Raw genomic sequence first — 27,554 nt, 5'->3', positions numbered from 1 at the left:
TCCTCCATTTCTCTTTAGGCCAGTTGATGTGTTCTTTGGCAAATTGTAACTTCTGCACGTCTTTTATTTAACAGAGGGACTTTGTGGGGGATTGTTGCAAATAAATTAGCTTCACACAGGCGTCTTCTGTCACAGCACTTACAGGTAACTCCAGACTGTCTTTGATCATCCTGGAGCTTATCAATGGGTGAGCCTTTGCCATTCTGGTTATTCTTCTAACCATTTTGATGGTTGTTTTCAGTTTTCTTCCACTCGTCTCTGGTTTTTTTTTTTTTGTCCATTTTAAAGCATTGGAGATCATTGTAGATGAACAGCCTATAATTTTTTGCACCTGCGTATAAGTTTTCCCCTCTCCAATCAACTTTTTAATCAAACTACACTGTTCTTCTGAACAATGTCTTGAACGTTCCATTTTCCTCAGGCTTTGAAAGAGAAAAGCCTTCCTTAAATAGGGGACACCTGATTCACACCTGTTTGTTCCACAAAATTGACAAACTCACTGTCCCAATTTCATAGCCTTAAGAGTGTGCATATCATGAATGCTTGGTCTTGTTGGATTTGTGAGAATCTACTGGTACCTTGTTTCTCATGTAACAATAAGAAATATACTCAAAACCTGGATTAATCTTTTTAGTCACATAGCACTACTATTATTCTGAATACTACTGTATATAGTGCCAAATCACAACAGAGTTGCATGAGAGCGTGACATGCTAAGTCTCATGCTGAATGCATGAGACCTGACAGGACCGCTTTAAAACGCGAGTCTAAAGCCCCTTTCACATTGGCGTATTCGTAGAGCCGCTTATTGTGGTTATCGTCTATGCCCACTTTTAGCAGCTCTACGTCGAGTTTTTTTTCTCCCTACGCGGCAGTATGTTGACTGCTACGCACATAGGATGGAAGAAATTAACCGTTTAATTTTCTTCGGTGTAGAGCACTGGACAGAGTTTTAAGCGCAGCACAGCGTTACTGCATGCAAGTCTGCAACATGGCGCTCCTGCACACATCCAAAAATTGAGTGCTGCATCCAGAATGATTCAGCTGAGAACATTATCACACAGCCCACAGCGCCTGTCTGTTCAGAACAGGGAATCGAACCTCAACTCAGAAATCCACGGACGGACACTCTCTCTCTTTCTCATCAAGCCTGTGACTTTAAAATAAAAGCCTCGCTGCGATCATCAGATGCCATGATCGATCAAGTCTGATCAAATCAGCGGACCTGATCGGAGCAACCGGCGTTTTAAAAGTTTGAGTCACAGCGCTTCATTCACAGCAGCTTTGACTACAGCCAGACTCAGGAGCACCTGGACACAATGAAAATGATCCACCAAGACAAAAAATAAAATAAAAAATAATAATGTGAAATTACTCCATTTCAGACGTGAACCACACCGTGCAGGAGAGAACAGAGTGCACTCCCACAGAGGCAGCAAACAGCAGCTTTGGCTACATACGTGGCAGTAATAAAACTGTAAAACCCTCATGATACAGTCCACTGTTTTCCAAGTGCAGTGATGTTCTGCACAGCTGGCAGGAGTGAACTGGGTTTAAATAGCGAGAAGGTACACGTGGCTGTGTGCACATTAAAAAGTGAACACACGCAGCTGCAAGCAGATCTACAGATACGGAAAAAAGGCTGAGTACACGCGCATTTTGGGCGTATTTAAATGAAACAACGCTGCAATACGTGGCTCTACGAATATGCCAATATGAAAGGGGCTTAACTGACTGTGTGACTTGAGAAATCTGGTAAATCCTCATGTTCTCTGAATACATGCTCATGTTGGATTGCACCATTTGCAAGGTCCTCTAACGCCGCTAATGTAGCCATTGTTAGTGCTATTTTCGTTATCGCTTTGCACATGCTATTATATCCGCCCACATATTTGCAACCACGTGGGTGTTAATTCTTCGTTAAGTATACTCAACAAAAATATAAACGCAACACTGTTGGTTTTGCTCCCATTTTGTTTGAGATGAACTCAAAGATCTAAAACTTTTTCCACATACACAATATCACCATTTCCTTCAAATATTGTTCACAAACCAGTCTAAATCTGTGATAGTGAGCACTTCTCCTTTGCTGAGATAATCCATCCCACCTCACAGGTGTGCCATATCAAGATGCTGATTAGACACCATGATTAGTGCACAGGTGTGCCTTAGACTGCCCACAATAAAAGGCCACTCTGAAAGGTGCAGTTTTGTTTTATTGGGGGGGGGGGGGGGGGTACCAGTCAGTATCTGGTGTGACCACCATTTGCCTCATGCAGTGCAACACATCTTCGCATCATCCGTGAAGAGAACACCTCTCCAACGTGCCAAACGGCAGCGAATGTGAGCATTTGCCCACTCAAGTCGGTTACGACGACGAACTGGAGTCAGGTCGAGACCCCGATGAGGACGACGAGCATGCAGATGAGCTTCCCTGAGACAGTTTGACAGTTTGTGCAGAAATTCTTTGGTTATGCAAACCGATTGTTTCAGCAGCTGTCCGAGTGGCTGGTCTCAGACGATCTTGGAGGTGAACATGCTGGATGTGGAGGTCCTGGGCTGGTGTGGTTACACGTGGTCTGCGGTTGTGAGGCTGGTTGGATGTACTGCCAAATTCTCTGAAACGACTTTGGAGATGCCTTATGGTAGAGAAATGAACATTCAATACACGAGCAACAGCTCTGGTTGACATTCCTGCTGTCAGCATGCCAATTGCACGCTCCCTCAAATCTTGCGACATCTGTGGCATTGTGCTGTGATAAAACGGCACCTTTCAGAGTGGCCTTTTATTGTGGGCAGTCTAAGGCACACCTGTGCACTAATCATGGTGTCTAATCAGCATCTTGATATGGCACACCTGTGAGGTGGGATGGATTATCTCAGCAAAGGAGAAGTGCTCAATATCACAGATTTAGACTGGTTTGTGAACAATATTTGAGGGAAATGGTGATATTGTGTATGTGGAAAAAGTTTTAGATCTTTGAGTTCATCTCATACAAAATGGGAGCAAAACCAAAAGTGTTGCGTTTATATTTTTGTTGAGTGTATGTCTCTGGTGTCTACATGACTCTGCTGTCTTCATGCTTTCACACTATTAATGGCTCCCAGCATCACCTGTATGTTACATAGCTGTAGAAATGTGCATAAATTAAGGCTTCACAAAATTATGTTGCCAGGATAATTAAAACAATTTGGTATTTCTGACTCGTGTGTGCTAAAACAGCAACAACATACACCTTCTGTGGTGCAATACTAACTCACCACACATCATGACTAAAGACTGTCACAAGTTGCTTATTTTTTTTTATTAAAAAAAAAGTACAAAAGAAAACTGAGCCGTAGCAAAACCACGGAGACGCTACAGGCAGGGCGTAAATACGGCCAACTTATGTACATGAAGGGGCGAGCCACTGAAATGTTTATGTGCATGAAGGAGGGGTCTGCATTTTACAAGCAGCACTGAATGTAGCCAGACAAGCGACTAAAATCACACCAGAGCTAAAACTTCATTTATCAGTGAAAAGATGAACAGAGTACCAGAAGCTGTAAGGGGCATCATGTCTGAAATGATTTCACACAACGTTATAAAACCTTCACTCAAGAAGTCATCAAAATGTGTCCAGAGGAGTTCAGAGAGGTGCGTATTAAACACTGTAGGTGGCTAATTTGCACGTTCATACTTCTTGGCGCTGTCTTTCTGAGCATGGTGTCCAACGTGGTTCCTACAGTGTATGCGCACTGACAAAAAAGTGTTAACAGCAGAGAAATACAGGAAGTGATCTGCACCTCGTCCACATGGTGAGGAACAAGTCCAGGTTTCACAGGTTTTTAGGGATCATGAGGAGGAGTAATGGTGTGTAGTGAATGAGAACCAGACGAGCGACTCCTGGTTTGTCGAGTCTCACTGCAGTTCTGCAGACAGAGATTTGTCTAATCCTTAAACTGCTGCCCCCCCAAAAGAAAAAAAACAATTAAACCCTAATCCATCACTCCGAATCCTCCTCTTCCTCCCTGTCAGGGGTGAACGACGGGTCGCTGGCCACCTGGGTTATCTTTGCACCCTTTCCCGCCTTGTGCATGGTGACTCGCACCTCGCGGACGGTCAGGATGCGTATGAGCATGGCCTCCATGGTGGCGTCATCCAGCGCACTGGAGGAGAACCACAGGGGGCTGTTAGGGACGCAGCTGCGCTCCGGGTGAAGGTAGAACAGGTTGGTGCGCTGCTTGACTGACTCAGAGCTGGAAGGAAGAACGATAGAAACACATGCATAAAAACAAAGAACCATGTTTGTAGAGGTCACAGTGAAAAAGTTTAACATCTATGAGTACCAGCCTTTGGTCAGGCTGTGCGTTACATTGCCGCTCATTTCAAAACATGAAGGGATTACGCAATTTATGGCATTTGGAAAATAACATAAAAACAAACCAAACATTTAAATTTTCCAGTGCAGTGATTCCCCAACTGCAAGTGTGTCCTCCAAGTGGGCTGTGAGTGTACTGCAGGCTGGCCATCAGTGGCCATGAAAAAACATTCTTACCTTTGTCAACAGGTGTGACAGAGGTTTGGGACTTTAAAAATAATGACAATCAATAATTAATGATAACATTGGTTCACTGCAGCAACTGTTTTTGTTTCAAGGGTTTTCAAGCCAAATGCAGAATCATCGCCAGAACACAATACTAAAAACAGCCCCTCAGCTGATTAGCTATGGAATGTGGGTACAGACTGACAAGGTCAGGTTTTGAGCTGTATGAGCATATTTTCTGCCTCCTGGTGGTGTGTGAGAGAGAAATTCAAACTGCAAGGACCCTCACCACTTGGATAGGTAGAACTCATAAAGTCGAACCGGACAGCGCAGAGGGTTTTCTGTGTTTTCCATCATCTCCAGAATATCATCCGAACCGTCTTCTTCTCGACGCTTCTTGGCTGGCACACAGTTTGGATCTGCAAAGGAAGCACAAATACTGAATTCCCGCTGCAACTTAGAGTATCTGATAAGAAAAAAGTACTGAATACACCTAAACTGCAGATATTAAAACAGGCAGAACAATGGAACTTGTTTTTTAACAGAGGAAAAAAGCCCACTGACAGATGGCCAAACTGTGACTATTTTTTGTTTAATGTCTACTTTGGCTTTTGGGTCAGTGTTGAGTCAATATTCGGGCTCCTTTAATGCTGCTGTAGTTTGACCTTTGGTCTGGCTGAAATCGAGCCATTTTGTTTAGAGATAGAACCAGATCTCAAGAGAGAAAGGAGCAGAAATAGCTACAAAAAGGGGGGATCTGTGAAACTACTCACGTGATTATTATATTTTGAAAATAAGGACAAAAACTGTACCTGAAAAGACCAAAGTCACAAATATAACAGCTGGCTAACTCTATACAAGACTGTCCATGGTGAGAAAAAGTCTGTCAGTTTGTATTTTGTCATCTTTCATCCCACAGATCATTTAAATTCATCCAAATTGTAAATTTATTTTCAGTGGTTAATAATAAAGTCATGCGATTGAACACTGAATAATCAACAGTTCGTTTTCGGAGAGACGACATTTAACATCCTCAACAAGGTTCCCAACACGCATCTGAGGAGCTTGCGGTACCTTGGTGTAGATCGTCGTTTATAGCAATGGGGGGGTAGAAGCGCAGGAAGGTGGTCTTGCTGTTGTCCGGGTTGGTCTTGGTGCAGCGCATGACGTGTGCGAAGGACAGCTGGCGGTGCTGCTCGACAGTGGTGAAGCCGAAGTACTTGCAGCAGAAGAACAGCAGTGTGTTGAGGAGGACGATGGGGGAGTACGCTCCCAGCTGCTTACAGTCCCACAGGAACTCCTCCTCCACACGTGAGTGGATGTAGCCTAAGAGAGACGGAATCAGTCAGCTCAAAGAAAATCATTCACAAGATGATCGTAAAGACACTAACCGCTGGCGGTGACTGAGGGCTGGAAGTTCTTTAGCATCACAGTGAACTCTGTGGAGAACTTGTTATAGAAGCGGTCCATAAATATGTTCTCCACGCGGCCGTTCTCAAACAGGTACTGCAGAGATCACACAGAGGCAGAGTCAGCGGCAAACTGAGCAGGAAGCTCCACAACACGAGTCCAGAGATTAATCGCATTCTGACCACATGGACAGACTGACAGGCCGGCAGTTCCTGGACCTGCTTCACCTTCAGCAGTGCAGATAAAAAAAAAATAAAAAAAATCAATTTTAACAGACTCAGATGGTCAAAAGTTAGAATCTATAGATCTGGGTTGCACCTGCGCAGGAGGCGGAGCCAGAACATTTTGAAAGCCCATCATAAACAGACACTGAGTGTAATTTTACTGTGCAGGCTGCAGCAGTGCTGCGAGTCACACGGTCAGCATGTGTCCGCTGAACGCGGCCTCTCTCACCTTCTGAATGCCAAGGCAGAGATAGAACAAGCTGTCGGGGGAGTACAGCTCGCCGTTGGGTCGTTTCACCTCATTGATGAAGCAGCAGAGGCCGTAGCTCAGCTCGGCCGTGGTGCAGCGAAGCAAGTCCTCCTTCAGCTCAATAGGACGGGCTGAGAGCCACAAACCGCCCAAAATCAGAAAAATGCACAAAATCTTTGTCAAGTACAGTTGTGTTCAAAATAATAGCATGTGTATATATATATATATATATATATATATATATATATATATATATATATAAAAAAGAGGTGAGTAAAGCTCAAAATCATTAAAATAGCTTTTATTTCCATACATGCAAATGCATTGGGAACACTGCATTCTACTCCAAATCAAAAAAGAAAAAAAAAATGATAAAGTTTGTTATTAACTTAGAGAAAGTCAAGAAAAGGCTGTTAAAAAAACCCCAAAAACAAACAGACAGGTGTTAAACAAGTGGCCCGTATTTAAGGACGAAGGCAGCAAACGTACATGCTGGTTGTGCATTTCTCTCTAAAAATCTGATTCTAATCCTACTGAACTATTTATACATATGGAATATTTCGCGCTTTTCCATCTGCATCAGACGCTCAAAGCACATTACAAATAATGCCTCACATTCACCCCGAGGTGAGGGTGCTGCCATATAAGGTACTCACTACACACCGGGGGCAACAAGGGGATTAAGGACCTTGCCCAAGGGCCCTTAGTGATTTTCCGGTCAGGCTAGGATTTGAACAGAGTCACAAGCCCAACTCTTTAACCACTAGACCATCACCTCCCCTAATTAGTTCCACGAATCTGATTAGTTAATCGTGAGAGATTTCAGACCATAAAATATTGCGTTGACGGTGGTAAAATATTTGACCGTTTCACATTTGATGTATTACTTCGTGCTCTGACCGCGCTGCTACGCAGATGTCAATAATGGCGCTGTAAGCTGAGAGGAACTGGTGGAGCGACGACGATGCCGAAATAAGTGGATTTAAGCTAGCATATGAAAGTATTTATGTGGCTTCTGATACAGATTTACTCAATGCAGCTGACAAGAAGTTGAAATCTGTGGGACTGCTCACAGAATTTCCAGTTCGGCACGAAGACGCTGTTGCTATGGGAAGCTTCGCCGACCAATGAAAGTGTTGCAATCACTGCTGTAATAACTGATAAATACAAGACTAACAGTGATTATTTGACAACTCAGGGTCAGTAATATAGCAACATTTCCCTAAAACTACGGTCTGTGTAACAGTTTTATCGTACTATATTATGCAGGTGTAGATGTAGCCTTCAGTGGTGAAGCGGTCAGAAAAAAAACAAAACAAAACAAAAAAAACAGAAAAATAAACCGTGCAAGCAATGGAATTGGATTAGAATGCGAATAACCCCCTTGTGTCTGATGATTTGCAGACAATGCTGGATTTTACAGTCGCAAATTGAGTTTTACCAGCGACGTGTCAGCAGGGTTATTCCCTAAGTAAAACTGTTCAGAGGAACAGCGTACTTTGATAAAAAAAAAGTTGAAAACAAAGATGCGGAGAGAAGAATAGGCTGCTCAGAGAAAATAATCACAGATGCTTTAAAATGGCAACCAAAACCAGAAAGATGTGAAAAAAAACAGAAAACCACCAGAATGGCAAAAACTTAGCCAATGATCAGCTCCAGAGTGATCACAGTTACCTGTGAGTACGGTAACAGAAGACACTTATGTAAAACCTAGTCCAAACCAAAGACCCACTGTTGAAAAAACAACGTACTGAAGAGGTTACAATTTACCAAAGAACACATTAACTGGCCAAAAGAGAAATGGTGCAACATTTTGGAGACTGATAAAAGCAAGATTGTTCTTTTTGGGTCTAGGGACCGTAGACAGTTTGTCAGACGACCCCCAAAACCTGAATTCAAGCCACAGTCCACTGTGAAGACCGTGAAGCATGAGCATCACGATATGGGGATGTTTCTCATACTATGGTGTAAGGTCTATTTATCACATACCAGGGATCATGATCAGTTTGAATACGTCAAAATACATGAAGAGGCCATGTTGCCTTATGTCGAAGAGGAAATGCCCTTTAAATGGGTGTTTCAATAAGACAATGACGCCAAAATCACCAGCAAGTGAGCAGCATCTTGGTTTTAGACCAACCATATTAACGTTATGGAGTGGCCAGCCCAAACCCAGGATCTTAATCCAATAGTAAACTTTTGGGGTGACAAAAATAAATAAATTACTAATTCTGTTTGAGACAAAACCAAGAAATGCAGACCAACTGTGATATGGAGTCCAAACGTCCCGGGTAAGAAAACCTGTGACAAGGTGCCAGAAGATGGTCGACCCCATTCAGTACTTGAATGTTTGCCATAATCCCACTGGCGCCCCCCTGCGCTTCCGAGAATGCACTGCGGCGCCAGCAGAGTTCCAGTGTCTCACAGCGCATGTAAACAATGGCTAGCGAGGATGTGGATGTGTTGATCCAGTGGGTTCACGGGTGATTATGATGACACATTCTTCCATGTTGAGAGGGTTATCTAGAGGAGGTGTAGCACCTGTGATGAACTTATGCCGTACCCTGATGTTGTCGTCTTGTCCACACTTCACGAGGTTTGTTTACACTGCGCCCTAAACCAGACCTCTGCTGAAACTGACCTCTCGCGTGAGTAATGGACCGCGAGACGGCGCGAGATTCACAACTGCGAAACAGCGAATGCAACACAGCTGTGAAGCAGTTCTCAGAAACTGTGGTTATACAACTAAATATTAGTTCAGTTATTCACAGGAAATAAATCTTCAAGCATTGTTCACAGTTTGTATAGTAAATGTTTTTTGAACAGCCTAATATTCCTTTTTCTTCACTTTCTGTAAAGTAATAAATTAGATACATTTTTCTGTATGTTTTGGAACAGAATGTGCAGTTTTCCCAATGCATTTGCGTGTATAGAAATAAAAGCTATTTTGAGGATTTTGAGCTTTATTTTAAACACCCTGCTGTTATTTTGAACACACTACAAATACATCAGGATCAATGCTGGACACAGAAGTCATAGTCAGCAAGTACACAATACTCTGGTGTTTTACTCCTTAAGTGACAGGAACAAAGACAAGAACCTCCACCATCCCATGTGACATCACAATGTTTGTAGTTCAATAAGTTATGTCCGATTACTGGATATTATCGTGTGCTGTTATGAACTGTACATTCTATACAAGAAAAACATACAGTGTGAGTGATTTTGTGGAGCAAGAGAGCATTTTGTTCCAGATCTTACAGTATGAAATGTGCTTGGTTCTGTTGTATAACAAATTGACCAAAGTAAGCCTTATTGACTGCATTTATATTTTGTACAGACTTACAGCCAATCCGAGGCTTCTCCTGGTTGGGTTGACTTTCTCTCCATTGGATCCATCTCTTCCACGCGTCAATTCCATACAGACTTTTGAGTTTCAGCAGGTCTTCAGAGGCGGCCCTTTTGGCAATGCCTCTTTGAGACGGCACTTCAGCGGTCTTTGTTAACCGCGGCTTGCGACCCTTGGATAGAGAGATGAGAACGCTGCATTGTAGATGCGATGAGTGCAAGATAAAAACCCATCAGGTCCAGGATATTTGAACAACTTAAAAGCACCCCCACCCCCCCAAAAAATTTATCATCCACCACTTTAACTCCAGTCTCAGCACTGATTTACCCTTTTTTCTCGGGCTTTCCTTTGAGCTTGTCGAGGCCGTCTTGCTGGTGCAGGTGGAGGGCTCGGAGGACGCCGCAGCTGCTCTTTAAGTCGAGCCATTTTCTCTAGAGTCTCTGCAAGTAACGCCACATGAAATCTTGAGTCAAAACCCAACCAGGTCATGAGGTGGTTTAGTGCTTCAACAAGGCTCATCTGAGAGCCACATTTCTTGAAGGAAAATATGCAGTACTTTTGGTTCCAAGGACCAGGAATGGAGAAACTAAGTGGAGCCAGAAGATAGGTTGCCCAAGTGGATGTCATGAACAACCTAAAGCCCCTTTCACACCGGCCTTACATACAGTGGCGTTGTGATGCATGTAGAGTACGCTGGAATAATGCGCAGATTTGGCGTAGTCCCTGTTAGTGCAGCAGATAACTGAAACAATCATGCAAATGGTGATAAAAGCATCAAATTCGGCAGAAATACTCCTTAGACATTCCTCTTTTGAAAAAACCGATTGGCCACTTGACTTTTCAATCTGTGGTCAGGTAGGGGTCAATTGAAGAATTACACAGAGGTCAAAATTAAAAGATGCTCCAATCATATTGAAAAATATTCCACATTATTTGACTGATCATAAACATTCCAAAAAGGTGTAGTTTGGACTATCTGTGACCGAATTCTATGGAGTTATGGGATAAAACAGCAAGAATGGTGACAAAGGTCAGTTTCATTTTGTATAGGGGTCAAAAGTTAAAGTTGCTCCAATTTTGATAAAAAGTGATGCAAATTATTGGTTGAGCTAATAGGATTAATAAATGGAATAGTGTTGACAGTGTTGAATGCTTTGTCTCCAAAGTAAAGGTCAAACAAGGTCTACGTCTATTGGATTCTATGATATGTGACGTTACCCCATAACATGATAAGCAAGGATGATACATGGTCCAAACTATTCCTTTTGAAAACCGTGTTAACTCAACTAGTAATTTGCATCACTTTTTACCAAAATTGGAGCAACTTTAACTTTTGACCCCTGTACAAACCAACACTGACCTTTGTCACCATTCTTGCTGCTTTTATCCCATAACTCCACAGAATTCAATTACAGACCGTCCAAACCATACCTTTTCGGAATCTTTATGATCAGGCAAATAATGTGGCATAGGTTTCAATATGATTGGAGCATATTTTAATTTCGACTCCTGTGTAATTCTTCAATTGACCTCTACCTGAACCGCTATTTTCCTTCCTCTCACAGTCCCCTCCTGCCTACTTTTTGTTTCTTTTTTTTGGGGCGCATTGTGGAAATCCGCTCCATTCTATAAACGGTACAAGAAAAGAAAGCGGCACTCACGTTTTCAGACATACAGCGGGACACTGCTGCCTCGTCATGGCTGCGTAGTTGTGCAGAGTGAGAGAAAAAGCCTTGTGCACAGAGGGAGCTTGGCTCCATGACGCGACTGCCTGGACACGCAGATGGATTTGATACATTGGAAAAAGTCAGAATACATCATTTCCAGGAGTTCTTGGACTTTAAAGGTGTCACAATCGTGAGAGAACTTAAGAAGGTGAAAGTGCCGTGGAGCGGCAGCCAGCAATTGCACGCACATTCCGTCCATAAGGAGTGGATGGTGGACATGTCCTCTCACTGGCCATCCATTCGTGAGGAGTTATAGTGGAAATATACTCTCGCTGGCGATCAGTCTGTGAGCAGGAGTTAATGGACTTTATTTAACTTGCCACAATCTTGAGAGAACTTGAAAGTTAAAGAAAGAAAGCTGTGCGAGACATGTCTTCTCACTGGCGATCAGTCCATGAGGAGTGGACGTGGACATTAGGGTTATTCATGTTATATAGTGAAAAAATAAAAGTTGAGAGACACTTTGGGCCACACGTGTGGCCCAAAGTGTGAGACACCTATAAACCCCACCTATAAAACCCCAAGTGGGGTTTTATAGGTGCACACCAAATCTGAACTCAATCAGATAAGATTTAGAGGTCCCCCAGAGTGACACATTTTCCTCTGCCTCCACTGGCAAGGCAACATCACCCCAACGAGAGCAGACTCTGGTGCCATTATTTTTCTTTTACAGGTACATGTGATGGCTTCTAACTGCAAAAAGTGGTGGTTGATTGGTCACCCAGAGGAGAACATTACTGGAATTACTGGATTACTACATTTCTTGTTTGGGGAAAATTGTTGCTTTGTGGGGGACCCCTAAGCAATGTCTGATTACAATCAAATTTGGCACAGAACTTTTATTTTATTAGTGGAACAAGAACAAAATGTGGCCCAAAAGATTTTGCAACATCTGACATTTTGAACAGGTCTAGTGGACATGTCCTCTGAATGTGGACACTTGACCCATCTATTTTTCTGTGGTTTTGAAGCTTCACTGCCAGCAAAGTCCAGCAGGATGAATAAAATCTATCAATGTGGTACGTACTGAAAAAAACAAAAAACAAAAAGGATTTTCAAGGCTGGCGTAGTGTTTTGAAGTGTGGAGGCTTGGTGTACAGTTGCAGAGTGTTGTGTAGACTTGTTTAAAAACTGCGCACTTTCTACATCCAGTCCTCTACGCTGAAAAAATTACGTTTAATCTTTTGTGTCCGCCTTGCGTAGCCCTCAGCATAATGCTGCGCAGGGGAGCAAAAACACAGTGTAGGACTGCTTAAACTTGGCGTAGAGGTGCATAGCTCGGTGTAGTCGGTATGCCGCAATACGCAACTCTACATTAGCGCTGGTGTGAAAGGTGCTTAAGATTTTTTTTTTTTAATGTAACTTCATTTGAACTCACTGGTGGGATCACAGAAGAGCCTAAGAGAACCAACACTGCAGCATGTTAAGGTCATGTCTAAGAAAAACACCCAAACAGCTGCTTATGTCAAATTCAGCAGGAGTAAAAGACTAATCTGAATGTTATCCTCTTACCGACAGTAAACTCAGCTTCAATGTCCATGGGAGGTGGGACTGGAGGTGTTGGCTCAGAGTACGGCTGGCTGGGCATGCCAGCTGAAACCTCTAAACCAGGAGGCACCTTCTCGTGGGTGTGAGGTTGATTTGGCGACCTGAGTCCGGTCTCTGACGAAGGGTCGTCCCACGTATTGAGGAAACTGGCCAGGTCCGCCTCTGTATCCATGTCATCACTGTAGTTACTTGTGTGTTCTGGAAAACAAACATGAAAGCAACTCATCAGAAGCTTATAAAAACTTTAAAATTATTTTTTTCTGGAATTAATAATCAGAATATCGATGTTTGTGGAAGAACATTCTGTGTTATATCAAGACAAACAACTACGAGTACATACATTTGGGTACTCGTCGATACCGAGTACCGATACGAATACTTAATGATACCATTACAGTTTTGAAAACATTGTAAAAATGACTTTGAAAACATGTTTTATTCATCATTTGTTCCTTATTTTTTGACTGTAACTGCTACCAATATCATTAGCTTTGTTTTTATTTACATTTTACTTAAATCATGTAACTTCACTTTTTGACTAAAACAAACTGTCCTTTAACAGTAATTGTGTGTTTCTTAATAACACATGACACCGCCAGACATCTCACTTAAATATAACTTCAGCACTACAAAATATACCACACCAGTAACTGAACTGAAACTGTCCATCACAAACTTTGTGAGGACTAAAAGCCTTTTTGAAAATGTGAGGGGCAGATTTATTTTGATGAAAAGCAGCTTCTCTGCTTCATCAGCTGTGAGCCTGTTTCTGTTTTTATCTACAACACTGAGCTAAACAGTCTTTCCATCTCCACACTATTTTTAACTTAATATGTACCGTATGCCAATGTATTTTATTTTTCCTTTGTGGATGATGTGATAATTTCCTCGTGTTCAGACAGAATAACTACTGCCTGTGATAAATGAGCCATTTAATAAATGAGGTGTGCAGGGAACCAACTTCTGGTGCAAAGTGCAGCTCGTGGATGGTCCGAACGCAGTGTCAGAGATTCCGCAAACAGATTACCCCTGTAGCGGACCAAGACGCATGAACACCCACATCAAGGGCTGAAACTCTCCAACCTGATGGACAATCTCTGCCACTGAAGCCCTGATCTGAGTTCTGATGGAGGAACTGCTGTGCAAAGTGCCAAAGTCATGTAGGAACTTTTTTCCAGCCATGAGGAATGAACGTATTTTAGGAATGAACGTTCCAAACTCAGGAGGCTTTATGTGGATTATTCTTTAGGATCGTATGATGATGAATTCCACTAACAGGTAAGACTTTTTATTTACCGTATATGTGAATTTTCTCTGCATGATTGACCACGGCTCTCAGTCAATTAATGGATGTATTTCGACTTAGTCCAGAAATTTTGGAGCGTGTGTGAAAATCCCACATTGAGAGCTTGACATTACGCTGCTGAAAAACGGCATCAGGTCAGAGATTATCGGACACGTTTTATGATTACAAGTACGAGTAAATGAATACAGGGTTGGACCGATACTTGTATCGGTGTATCCCTATAAAGAGCTAAAGCTTATTAAATACTAATGTTGCATGAACAGAGTACAAATATTTCCTCAGAGCTGGACAAATCCACGTTCGTCCTTATTCATGTACAAAATGTCAGTTTTGCTGTTTTAAGTCTGATTCCTGTACATCACTGATTGATGAGCACCATTCAATCTAAACAATCTTTACTGGCAGCAGCTGCACTGGCACTGAAAATGGGTGATCTCAGACTGGGACCCGAAACGATACATGTCTGAGTGGGATCAGCTGTTCCACGTATGGGCAGGATCAGCTGTTCCACAAACACCTCAAACTGTAACTAATGTCACTCAGTTATAAAGACCTAAAGTGAGAGACGCCCCTCAATCAAGAAACACGTCAAGCCTGTTTGTAGCCCTACTATAAATCAGAACACTTCTGTATCCGTGGTTTTACTTTGAACTATTACAGCACTCTTGACATCCCGGTTACCACAAGCTACTTTCTTCCTTTTTAGACTGTCAGTCTCACCGTCTGGGGCAGCCGCTTCTTCTCCATCTCTCCCTTTCTCTGACGCTCTGTCCTTCGGCTTCTTCTCTGCCTCCTTCTTCGTCTCATCATCCTCGGCCACCATCTCAGCCATGAGGATGAGTTCTGCCTCAAAGGGGTCAGATGGAATTTTCTCCTTTATCTGCTGAATAGTTTCTACAATGCGCTCAGCACTGTTTAATGTCACAGGAAGAAACATGGGAACGGGCAGCTGTAGAAGAGAGATAGACCAAAAAAGACAGTCAATGAACAAGGCTATCACAGGTTTGTTTTTTTAGGGTGCGAGTGTGTGGTAATGTTTGATTTACTGGTAAGGGCAGGCCCACAGTTTTGGGTGTACACTGGCTGAACATGGCCATAGGCACAGGAACATACACGGGCACTGGGATGGGCATCACTAGGAGTTTAGGTAAGACTTCATCTTCAAAGAAAAGAAGAAAGTACATCAGAGGTACCAAATGAAAAGGTATTTTATAATGGACCGTTTTCAGCATGAACAGTAATGAAAACATGTTAAGAATGAGACATTTTACAACGTGGTACACATGAAGGTCAGAGGTGGAGAGTAAAGAGAAAGAATGTTGACATTACTTAGCTCCTACGTAGAGAATGGTTAAAAATCAACGTGCAGCCAAGTGAACAAACAAACCATTTGCAAGTGCAAGCAGCACCCTGACACCAACGTTTTCAAACTCTTAAGACATTTGTCATGTAAAATCAAACTCAGAATTGAACAAGCACATTTATTGTGGTATTACTGTGAAAACATGGATATTTCATCTTGCTTAGGGACATGTTAAGTGTCAAATGCATGATGCACCCTGCATACAACAAGTTAAAGGTCTTCAATTAGGCATAAATGAATGACCACATAAGACGATCAACGTGTACTTCGCTGGCTTTCCTCAAGAACCCCCCCCAAGAAAATTAATTAAAAGACTAAAGTAACCTGATAATTATGACAAACATTAAATTCCAGATCTGCAAATTTAAAACTGTGAAAACATGAATGAAAGCTGGTGAGTGTGCATTGATCCCTGACGGAAACAAATGTGATGTTACTGTGGAAACACCACGTCCAGCTGTGACTTTTACCTGTCTGTGACTCAATGTCAACTGTCTGTGTTCTGCAGGAAACCCCCTTGTTCTGCACCAGTGGTCTGCACATCAGGGCCTTGTTTTTCAGGACCTTTGGTGGAGGATCCCTCTGTGTATTGGCCTGAAGAACATACAAATTATAACCCAGAAAACACCTAAAAAAAAAACAAAAAAAAAAACAAAAAAAAAAAAAACTACTTCCACAACATAAAGGGGGTTGCAAAAAATTTCAGTCACTGAGGAGCTAAAAGGTTAACAACATGAACTGTATTAAATGTGTCAGAGTGAAAGCATTTCCCTCAGTTTGCCACTTTTAAAATTTCAGTGCTGCCAACCAGAGATTCACACAGAGTGGGCTTGAATGATGCACCGCAATAATTTCTGAGCTGTCCTGAATTTTAATCAAATTTCTGTGGCAACAATGGAATGAGGGAGAAACTTTAAAAAAAAAACTGCAGATTGCTAGCTATGTCAGCAAATACTGCTTTAGAAGTTCCTTAAAAGAACATTCATTTGAAATAAGTTGAATGCATCCCGGTAATGAATTACATTCCTTCATACACCTAAATATGTTTTTTTTTTTTTTTTTTTAATGGCATTAGTCCTAGCCATAGGTAATGTAAAATTTCCCACCACAGCATGTCTGGTTACGTATCTATGATTTTCTGAACTGAAGGAGAAATTCCTGAACAAAATACGAGGTGACTTAGTGACAATCTTTCTAATAAAACTAATCACTGAATATAATAGTCTATCTTTGACTAGTCTATCTTTTGTGCATTGTAATAATGTTAGTCCTATAACTGCATTTAAGTGCTATATGAGCAGCCCTATTTTGAATAATCTGTAATTTATTAATCATTTCACCAGAAGCATTTGACCAAACTGCTGGGCAATAATCCAGGTATACTAGTAATAATACTTTAACAGCGTAATTCAATGTTGTACAACTTAAAACCTTGTACGTCTCCTCATAATCAATATACCCCTGCTCATTTTTACAAGAATACATGTTTTTTTCCATGAAAATTTTGAATCTACCGTTACACCTGACCCAGCAGCTTAGTCAAATGTGCAGGTGAATTGGAAACTTTATAATTGTCCACATATCCCTTGCAAAAGAGATGTTGAGCTCAATGGGAATAACCTCAAATAAAGGTTAAATTCAAAAATAAAATGTCTTGCCTGTCAAAAATGTCCTCTCTGGAAATAAACTGCATTTCAAACTCAAACATCAGTGTTATGCAATATTTTTTTGTTTGGAAGCGGTAATCACTATCTCTGAAACAGCCCAGTAAGGTTACTTCCCCAGCCAAGAACAGTACCTATTTACGGCTGGGTGGACTGATACAATGCAGTGTCTTGAACGGATACATGAACTAGAAGCACTTAGAGAGTGCAAACCTCCGCCAAGGCCATGGGGTCACTGACACCATAGCATCTACATGCTCAGTAGTAAAAAAGTTTCATCTGCTGAACAGCATGTATCCTTAGCGCTTGGCATCACAGTTTATTGCAACTTGCACCTTTCCCAGAAGCTACTGTCATCTGAGCACTGATATTGATATTGTATGTGCTTACAAACAAAAACAAATAAGAGACAAAATTCAAATTATTCAACTAAACTGCAAACATATGAATTTTTTTAACATTTATGAAACACTCTAAACAAGGCCATAGGGTCACTGACCCTAAAGAGATTCCCTCCATGGCAGTGATCTATTTCTTTTCGTCTCTTTCTCTAAAACTGTATATAATAATCATTAGATTATTAATATATAAACAAAAATAAATTTAAGAAATATTACAATTTGAAAACAAATGCGCCCGAACGTGATGACAGCTGCAACTGCTTAATGCTAACTTTTAACATTGAAAATGCCATAGACATGCTAACGCGTTAGCATCGGGATCCGGATCACCACTAAAATTTAATCACTTGTTCCTCTTGTCATTTCCAACCACGCCACATTTCATCAAAATCCGTTCAAAACTTTTTGAGTTATTCTGCTGACAAACAGACAGACAAACAAACGCGACCGAAAACATAACCTCCTTGGCGAAGGTAAAAAGTGAGAAAAAGAAAATCTTCTCATGTTAGTAAAAGGTGTTCATTACAGTAGTTTTATCCGCTATAAGCCCGCCACTCCGCGAGAGGGCACCATCACCTCAACTCGGCCACACTCTGTTGCAGCACACAGCTAAAGTCAGCGATTTAAGTTTTAATGTCGACTTCGTCAAAACGAAACTAGCAGCAATTTAACGACCAGTTATGAGGCAGAAAGTTTCCCGTGAACTCACCCTCTTGCGGACGTCTCGCTCGACGCCTGAAAGTTCCTTCGAACTCGGCGCGTGTACGTAGTTCCTGCGCGCCGGCTCGGACCCACGCACTTTATCCCGAACATCTTTTCTGGAAGGCGTCAAAATAAAATTTTCCCACACTTTGGGCTTCCTGAGTCGTGATTTCCGACCTCCGCCTGCACTTCTGTGTCGCCGTGGCTCCTCCGCCATCATTTCAAACGCCTTTCCGCCGCGTGACGTCACAGACTAGCTGCCAATCATCTTACGTTAAACGATATATCGATTAGTTTATGCAGCTGTACGACCCAGCATGCTTCACTTTCTGTTTCACAAACCTTTCCCGTCTCATGTCAAGTAAAATATATATATATATATATATATATATATATATATATATATATATATATATATATATATATAAATAAACACACACACACAACAACAACAACACAAACAGAATATTTGCTGTAGGTGTCATTTTTTATGTCACCTGACATGTATAAATTAACGTATTTCACCGCGTGAGAAATGTTTGGTTTCATTCTGGGTTTTATTCAGAAAGAAGCACATCATCTGGTCGAACCCACAGGGCTGTGGACAAACACACAGGAGTAGAACTGGAATAACTGATGCTTTTCTGCACAAGACTTCTACAAAGCACAGCCAAGGGCTCAATTTAGAACTAGAACTTGGGGGGGGGACAAAGTGCGAGGCCCGCAGGGCCGAAGTCCATAGGCCAGGGGTCTGGGGGCCGCATTAGGCCCCCAGAAGCCAATGGTCTCTAGCTAAGCTCAGATGCATTCTGAGCATCCAGAACAGTAATTTTAAGGTTTTGAGAAGACCATAAAGTGGACACCATTTGACTTATACAATTTGAAACTGGATATAAGTACTTTATTCTGAGAATAGCCAGCATTGATTTTATTAACATCCTGGTGTAAATAAGTTATCACCACATGTGTAGAACTCAAAAAGAATGATAGGTTGAGTTCTCATTAAAAAAAAAAAAACTGCAATGTGGTAAAATGTATTCATAAATATGAAAGAACAGGCTCTTAATAATTATTAACTATCGCATACTGTATTTTTTCTCAAGATTTGTTTTTGCATAAGTTTGAAAAACAACAGATCATAAGTTTAGGATAAATTACTTATCATGAATTTAATTTTCGAAGTGGCACTAATGACAACACTCATACTGAACATAATTTCGCTTGCATAGACTGATTTTGGAGATCAAGCAATAATTGCAGATGGGCTTTCTGAGGTCCCAGATAGCTTTTCTGATTTCCTTTTCTAACTTTCATAATTTAGTAAATCAGCATATGGTCCATTGATACTTATGTGTAGACACTAGTCCCGAGAGGCAACTATTTTTGGTTTCAAATCTGGGCAAATGCAGTCCCAGAAAATTCTGAATGTGACAAACAAGAAACAGGTGTTGTAAACAAGTCAATGCTGCTAAAAACACAAACTTGCAGAAACAAAGATACTATTCTGACATGGTTTTGCACATAAGACTGGCATAGCAGGTTTCAAGTACACACATATATGTCAGAAGGTGGGGGGGGGGACATACCATATTTTGTCCCCCCTGGTTGAGAAGGTGGGGGGGGACATGTCCCCCACCAAACTGCACCCATGAGCACAGCTCAATGATTGTGACCTTTAATCTTTTGACCCCAAAACCATGAAGCTTTTTTGGGTTGCTATGTGTAATGCATATACCATGTTTTATCTGCAGAAGGCATTTATAAAGTACAGTCTACTGATTTTGACCTTTGACTCCAAAAGCAACCGTGTACTTGAGTTAAGTGACAAGGAAAGAAGATTTTCATAAAGTACAGTCTAGTGACATTGTGCTTGAATCTTTTAACTCCAAAAGCATTAGGCTTCATGGGGTTGCAGTTTGGTGAAAATTAGGTCAGGACAGCTGAAGTTATCTCAAGTGAAATATCCCATCTTGACTGCCTGACACATGGTGACGTCACGACCGTTGGCTACACCGCAGGAAAAACCACAGGGGTTAAAGCTTATACAATGTCCATTTTTAAAAAGGTTTCCATTCTTAAAACAATTTTACTACATTGTTTGTATACATACACACACACGACTTCCTGGAAATGTGATTTATGGACACACATTTTAATGAACAAAGAGATCAATGCATGTGCACGCTCGCACTCATCTCCTTTAGATGTTCTTCGTAAGAACTCAACCCCCAGTTATGTGTGTGAGTCTGATCTGCTCTAATATTGGACCTCATGCCAGAACATTTTCAGATTCTTGTCTTACGGGCCTGTCACATCATGATGATGTAGCCAGCATATGCCAACAGCCCTGTCTGGCTCAGTACTGCATAGCATGGTTCAGGTCTAGAATGGTTTAAGTCTGGCTTGGTTTGCATTTCCACCTCCGGCAGAAGACTTTTGTTTGGCAGGTGACGCATGTACATGTTGGTATGCATGTCATGGCCTCGCTCATCCACACGGAAGCCAAAAACAGTAATGTAACATTTTCTTTTTTATTTAATTTTATTTTTGTCTTGGTGGATCATGGGATTTATCTTCATTGCATGCAGAATGCTGAAGAATCGACTGGTGTCTCTGGTAAACACTGACGTGAATGAATGACGCGCTGTGACTCAACTTTTAAAAGGAGTTAATTTTCTTGTGGCACAAAGCGCTGGCGTTTTCTGTTCAGGTTGAGAAACACACCGGGAGCAGACAAGCACAGAGGGACCTCTTTAAAACCGCGACATTTCGTCAGCCACGACAAAGAACTAAAGCATTTTCAGACGTCGTTTTCCAAAATCAGGACGCTTTATGTGGATAAGTTTTCATCAGGCTGTGATGATGACTCCGACTGAAACAAACAGATAAGACAGCCAATGGACAGCATCAGTGGATGTATTTTGATTCACAAGTAATGGACTACATTTATATAGCGCTTTTCCATCTGCATCAGATGCTCAAAGCACTTTACAATTCTGCCTCACATTCAACCCACCCACACACAGTGATGTCAGGGTGCTGCCATGCAAGGCGCTCACTACCAGTGTTGCCACAGTTACTTTGAAAAAGTAATCCAATTACTAATTACTGATTACTCCTTGAAAAACTTAGTTACTTTACTGATTACTCAATTGTAAAAGTAAGTTAGATTACTAGTTACTTTTTTTAGTTACTTTCCCCAGCTGCTGACAAAAACCCTCTGCCACCTCAACATGACAATGATACTTGTTTAGCCAAAACTCACTTTATAGTCACCCTTTCTTGACTTCAATGAAAATAAAGTTTAATAAAAAGTAAAATAAAGACCTCTTTCTTGACCTCATATTTAACTGTTGACAGCACTGTAACAGTAAAACTTGCAATTTCTAACCTACATTGTTTATAAATGTAACTATTAAATTCATTCAAATTTTTCTAACATTTACATTCTCTCTAAACATTTTACTTGTCGAAATTATTATTATTATAAGTAGTATTAGTAGTTGTAGTTAAAAAAAAGGCTTCAAAACTGGATCTTTAATCTAGGGGTGTTGTGGGGGAGGGGGGCACATCCTTGCCCCACGCCCCCATTCCACCTGGATTTGCCCCTGCTTTGGCGTTTGAACACAAAGAATGGATAACATGTATTTATGCAGAAAACATGACCAGATTTACAGGTAAGAAAGTTTTATTGCGTTTTCATATCATGTGGTCTTCAGAAAGAGAGTTTAGGTGCATTTGAGAGGAAAATAGTGTTAATTGTTGACGCATCACGGAGGATCAGCTGTTTAGCAGCTGATACAGAGCGGCTCAGCTCAGAATTCTAAATAAAGAAGAAAAAAAAAAGCATAAAAATGTTTTTTGTGAAGCTCAGTGCTGGTGTGCTGTCACCGCGCTTTAAGAGGTGAGGCTGCTGCAGAAAACCGTGGATGAAAAGCTCACAGCTTGCTTAAAGTGGGCTGTTCAGTTGAACCCCGACCCCCTGCCCACAGAACAAGTTTAATGCTGCTTTCGACCCACAATGCAAAAAGAAGAGTAACACACAGTGACTTGGAGAAGTGACTTTAATCTGATTACTGATTTGGAAAGATTAACGCGTTAGATTACTCGTTACTAAAAAAAGTGGTTAGATTAGAGTAATGCGTTACTAAGTAACACGTTACCGGCCTCACTGCTCACTACACACCAGGACTTAACAACTTATGGCCCGCATATGCGGGACGCATCAATCATATACTGGCATGTATTGAAAATATTGTGCATCTCCAACATTTTTCGACAAACACGCTGTATATCAGCATGCTTTAACATGCTCTTAACTTATACAAAACTTACCCATAACTTATTAGACATACGCCAGCGTATTTGGTGTATTTTTCATACGTTGGCATACGCTGGCTAAATCGTCAAAGTGTGACAAGGCCATGAAATAAAAATAAAAAAATAAAAAAAATTTCATGCTTTGGGATTCAGCAAATGCTTGTAACTCCAAATAAACTCCAGCAGAAACGTCCACCTGTGTAAAGATGATTAATGCCGTCCGTGTGTAAATCTGTTTGTACTGTGATGAGGAATGATTGGTTATTAGGGGTGTAACGACACACAAAAATCACGGTTTGGTACATACCTCGATTTTGAGGTCACAGTTCGGTTCATTTTCGGTACAGTATGGGAACAAAATGTAAAACTTAAATTTGCTTGTTGTTTAAACCAACAATTTAATAAAATGTTCTCAAACAAATTTATGAAACATTCTAAAAAAAAAAAAAAAAATTCCTAGTTAACAGCTTTTAACAAAACCTTTCCACAAGTAAAGCGCAGCACAACGGTTCCAGCATGAAGCCCTGTTCAATTTTATTCAACCTTCATATTTTTTTGCCAGACAAATTACCTTGTGGTAAACATATTTACCAGACACAACCCAACACATTTGTTGCGTCAGGTCAAGTTTTCCACCCCAGTGTTTCCACACAATTTATATTGTGCTACCAGCCTTTAATCCAAAAAACATACACTGTGGTTTAGAAAAGTACAGTTAAGGAAATGACAATTCAAACTCAAAAATGATCATTCTCAGTGTCACTACAAATTGATAAATATGAGTATTTATGGCACATTAATGCAGCAACTTGTTAAACCTTCACTCACTTCTCAGTTTTCCTACTTTTGACAGTAGCTTTGGAGCTATTGATATGAATATTGATACTGACATGTCATCAATTCATGGGTTGGATGTCATTTGAAATTCAGCAGTGGGACACAGCAGGTCTTCAGAAGTGTGGACCACAGCGCTCGATCTGCCACGCCCCTGCCCTTGCTTGCCTTCCACCCAGACCCCAGGTGGCACATATGGCATTGGAGCTGCATTCTTTTTATTCTTTGTCTTTTTAATTTTACTTTGAAGTTTTACGTTTCATGCTGTGTTGTGTCCGTGTATGACCTGCACTCTGAGTAGTCATCCTGGATTTGGGAGCTGCTGCACTCCAAATGTGCGCAATTCATTCAAGGCAGCTTTGACACACATTCTGGGTATTTGTATGCCATTTTTACATGGCTGTACAAATGTCTGTCCCCCACAAATGCGGCTCGAATACTGGCAATTTTCCCCATTCAGGCTGATTCGTGCTTCATTTGTTTTAAGTGTGACGGCGCCCTTACCGTCGAGCCCTGCATGGGTGATGTCATGCAGGCTTTGTTCAGTATATACAGGAAAACCTGCCTAAACCCTCATCGCATGAACTCGATATTCACACTCACCGGACAAAAGCAAAAGTCACAATGCTTTTTTATGGTTTTCCATGTGAAAAACACCGTATATACTGGATTTTGTATAACGGATTTTCACTCACATCAGACAAAATGTCCCATCCGATAGCAATATATTGCCATTAAAAACCCCTTGCATGTACCGGACAGAGCAGTCTGATGTGTCCAGTAACACAGGTATGAAATTAAGTTCAGCAGTTGACACTCTGATTCGAGGAAAGTGCAACAAAATGCAGCTTGTTGCCTGCACTGTAACATGGTGTTAAGTTTCACACATATCCCTGGGTGTGATGAACCAAAGAGATTTAAATCAGAGCCCCTCTGCTTGGCTTTGAATGCTCACCATGATGTGCACCTGCTAAATGAGTGAAACCATAAAAAGCTATGATTTGTCAGTTTTATGTTTTCACTCCTTCCTCTCCCCTCATATTTTAAAAGTTTTTGCAGTGCGCACAGTGATTACATTTCGATTATGGATCAAATACGTTTGGCAGAAAAGTCCCCAAATATGTCCAACTTGTCAACACTGAGTCAGAAAAAGATACTCAAATGACCCGTAATTCTTGCAGGAAAATTACAAGTACTGTAACATTGATTTGGAGGTTGACAAACATATATAAAAGTTGAGCTTGTTGAGGGACAAATCAATCCAGAAAAAGCCAGTTTCTGTGGCAAACTGAACTTAAAAAGGGTAACACACATGCCAACGTCATTGCATGGCCACAGACCTGGAGAAGCATAAATCAGGCCAGTGCTTATTTAAGGCAGCCATTTTTTTAGACAAAGTTTTGACCCGGTCATTAAATGAGGATTCCCCATAGATGTTCGACAGCTCCTGACTGTAACTAATCCATGACATACGTTTAACAGATTTTGTCCATTTTATATGTTTACCGGATTTTTTTCCCCCCCATTTTATACATAACATTTTGTCCATTTTATACATATAACAGATTTAGATTATAATGGACAAAATTTGCTGATCCAACTGAATCCATTATATGCACATTTTACTGTATACACAGTCTATGGTTCTTGCCCACTCCTCCCATACATCTCAGTTCTCGCCCACATCCCACCATACAGGTCAGTTGTAGTTACTTTGGGGACCTGTTTTTATGTCTCTTTGTCACAGGTTCGAAAACCAGGGTGAAAACCTGCAGGTGGGACTAGTTAGTGGAAATCAGGTGCTAAAGTGTTAATCATCTCATATCTGTGGTGGTAGAGGTACATCAAAGTCCACACAAATGTCTCATTTACTCCACTTCTGTCTTGTACAGTTAAAACAGTTGCACATGTTCAAGTAGAAAATCATCAATTTCAGTGGACCAAACTGTGGACCTGAGTGTTCTTTCCCAGGAACTGTGCGTTTTTATTCTGTGCTCAGATTAAACATAATTTCTAAAGAGGATCTTAACTGCCACTTTGAACCTTGCTGAATGATACATCATGTCTGACTGCACAAGTATCAAAATTTGATCTACAAGCTACATTTTTAAGGCATTAACTTACATATTCAGTCGTCTTTTTTTGAAGATTCGGGACAGTGTCTGAGGAGACAAAACATGATTCAGTAAATAAAATGACAGAGCTTTATGATCAACACCAATGAGAACCTGAAGGAAGACTGATGGAAAATAAACGTCCAAGCATGCAGTTAAATATTAATGGTGCAATGAACACATTTAGCGTCCAGTCCCACCCACACTTCCTTGTGATGAGCCAAATGATCAAAAATAAATAAATATCCACCAGAACACAGAATTGCAGGATTTCTTCTGTCACACTCCACAGTGGACACTTTCCCACTTTGGTGCCACATGGTGGAATGACTGTAGAAAGAAACTGACACCTTTCTGCCATTTTCATTTTGGTCTTCAAACCATTCTTAAATGGACCGCATTTACATAAATGGTAAATGGACTGCATTTATATAGCATTTTCCATCTGCATCAGACTCTCAAAGTGCTATACAATTATGCCTGACATTCACCCATTCACACAGACACACACTGATGTCAGGGTGGTGCCATGCAAGGCGCTCACTACACACCGGGAGCAACTTGGGTATTAAGTACCTTGTCTAAGGGCCCTTAGTTATTTTTAGACCATCACCTCCCCTGGTGATTCTTCTTGTCATCTCTCAGGTTCATATCCAGGAGTTTTAGAGGAGTGGGTCTTATATGAAAAGTGTACCCTCTTGTTGGTTGTGCGATACAAAATATTTACCAAACCCAAAAATATTTGTTTCAATAGCAATTGAACACATAAAAATGTTTTGAAATACACATTTAAAAGTGCACCCAAAGAACTATGTGTTCATTCTGGAGCACAAAAAACAATTAAAGACAGCAGCTTTACGAGGCACATAGATTAAGAAGGTCTCCCACAGGCCTTCTGCCAAACTCACAACTAGGTTTCACATTTGCTTTGTAATCATATTTTTATGCTGTACAACCATAATGTGGCAACAACAGAGACGGTCACCAAAGCTTCCAGCAAAGCCATGGAGCTTTGGGAAATAACCTTATACTAAGTTTATTAATGACAGATTTAACTCAATTTAAGCGATAAATCAGTGACTTTTTTAAATTTTATTAATTCCTCAGCTAGCACTAACATGACTTTATGATTAAGTATTCGGTTTTTCAGAGATTTAAGAGCTTAATTTTCTATCATGGATCCAACATCATGAAACTTGCCAATGTCACCTGCCACAAGACTGCTTTCATATAAGTTAGTGTTGGAAAAGTTTTTGTGTTTTATTAATTTTCATTTTTATCATGACGGGAAATGTTGAATATATTGTGTTAATTCTTACATTTGAATAAGACCGTTTAATGCTGAGGGCTTTCATGTGCTATGGCAAAAGATAACTCTTCTCAGAGAGCAAATAGAAAAGAGGAGACAGCTCTCCCATAGCCTGGCCTTGAGGAGAGTACAGCTGTAAGGTTAAGACAGACATTCTTACGGGGGAAGGGAAGTGCTGCTAGGTAACCCTGCTTATGATGTCTGAAAAAGTGCATAGAAGCTTGGTAAAATGTAACTTGTAACTAAAAGGAAGTAGGGTTGTCACTGTTCTCTCCCGTGGTATTAATAAAGACTTCAACTGAAGCAAGGCGTCCGTCTCCCTTCCGCCGACCGTAGTCAGAGATGGTCATAATTTTTCTGACAGACATCACTGAAAGTGAAGCATTGTGCAGCCTTTTAATTGTATAACATTTCGTATTACTACATTCAGGTGTTTATAATGTCAATTTGGGTTTACCTGATCAGGTTTTTGTCCCCCTAGTTAACAGAACATCTGCCAGGACCCAA

At 41.0% G+C, this 27,554-nt stretch overlaps 1 protein-coding gene across 1 annotated transcript in view; it reads right to left on the bottom strand.

The window, feature by feature from the left end:
- Positions 1–3,555: 3,555 nt before the first annotated feature.
- Positions 3,556–27,554, bottom strand: part of LOC117502384 — a 112,131-nt gene continuing 88,132 nt past the window's right edge. The window contains 12 exon segments of the mRNA XM_034161413.1: positions 3,556–4,239; positions 4,816–4,945; positions 5,601–5,852; positions 5,918–6,032; positions 6,390–6,541; positions 9,757–9,931; positions 10,087–10,199; positions 12,999–13,232; positions 15,061–15,289; positions 15,387–15,499; positions 16,174–16,297; positions 25,749–25,786. Of these exon segments, the coding sequence (XP_034017304.1) occupies positions 3,987–4,239; positions 4,816–4,945; positions 5,601–5,852; positions 5,918–6,032; positions 6,390–6,541; positions 9,757–9,931; positions 10,087–10,199; positions 12,999–13,232; positions 15,061–15,289; positions 15,387–15,499; positions 16,174–16,297; positions 25,749–25,786 (1,928 nt within the window). The 3' untranslated portion in view covers positions 3,556–3,986.

This window comes from Thalassophryne amazonica, chromosome 20, assembly GCF_902500255.1.
Source record: "Thalassophryne amazonica chromosome 20, fThaAma1.1, whole genome shotgun sequence".
NCBI classification, from domain to species: Eukaryota; Metazoa; Chordata; class Actinopteri; order Batrachoidiformes; family Batrachoididae; genus Thalassophryne; species Thalassophryne amazonica.
Note: the sequence above shows the minus strand (reverse complement) of the source record. Positions and strands in the feature narration are given on the sequence as shown.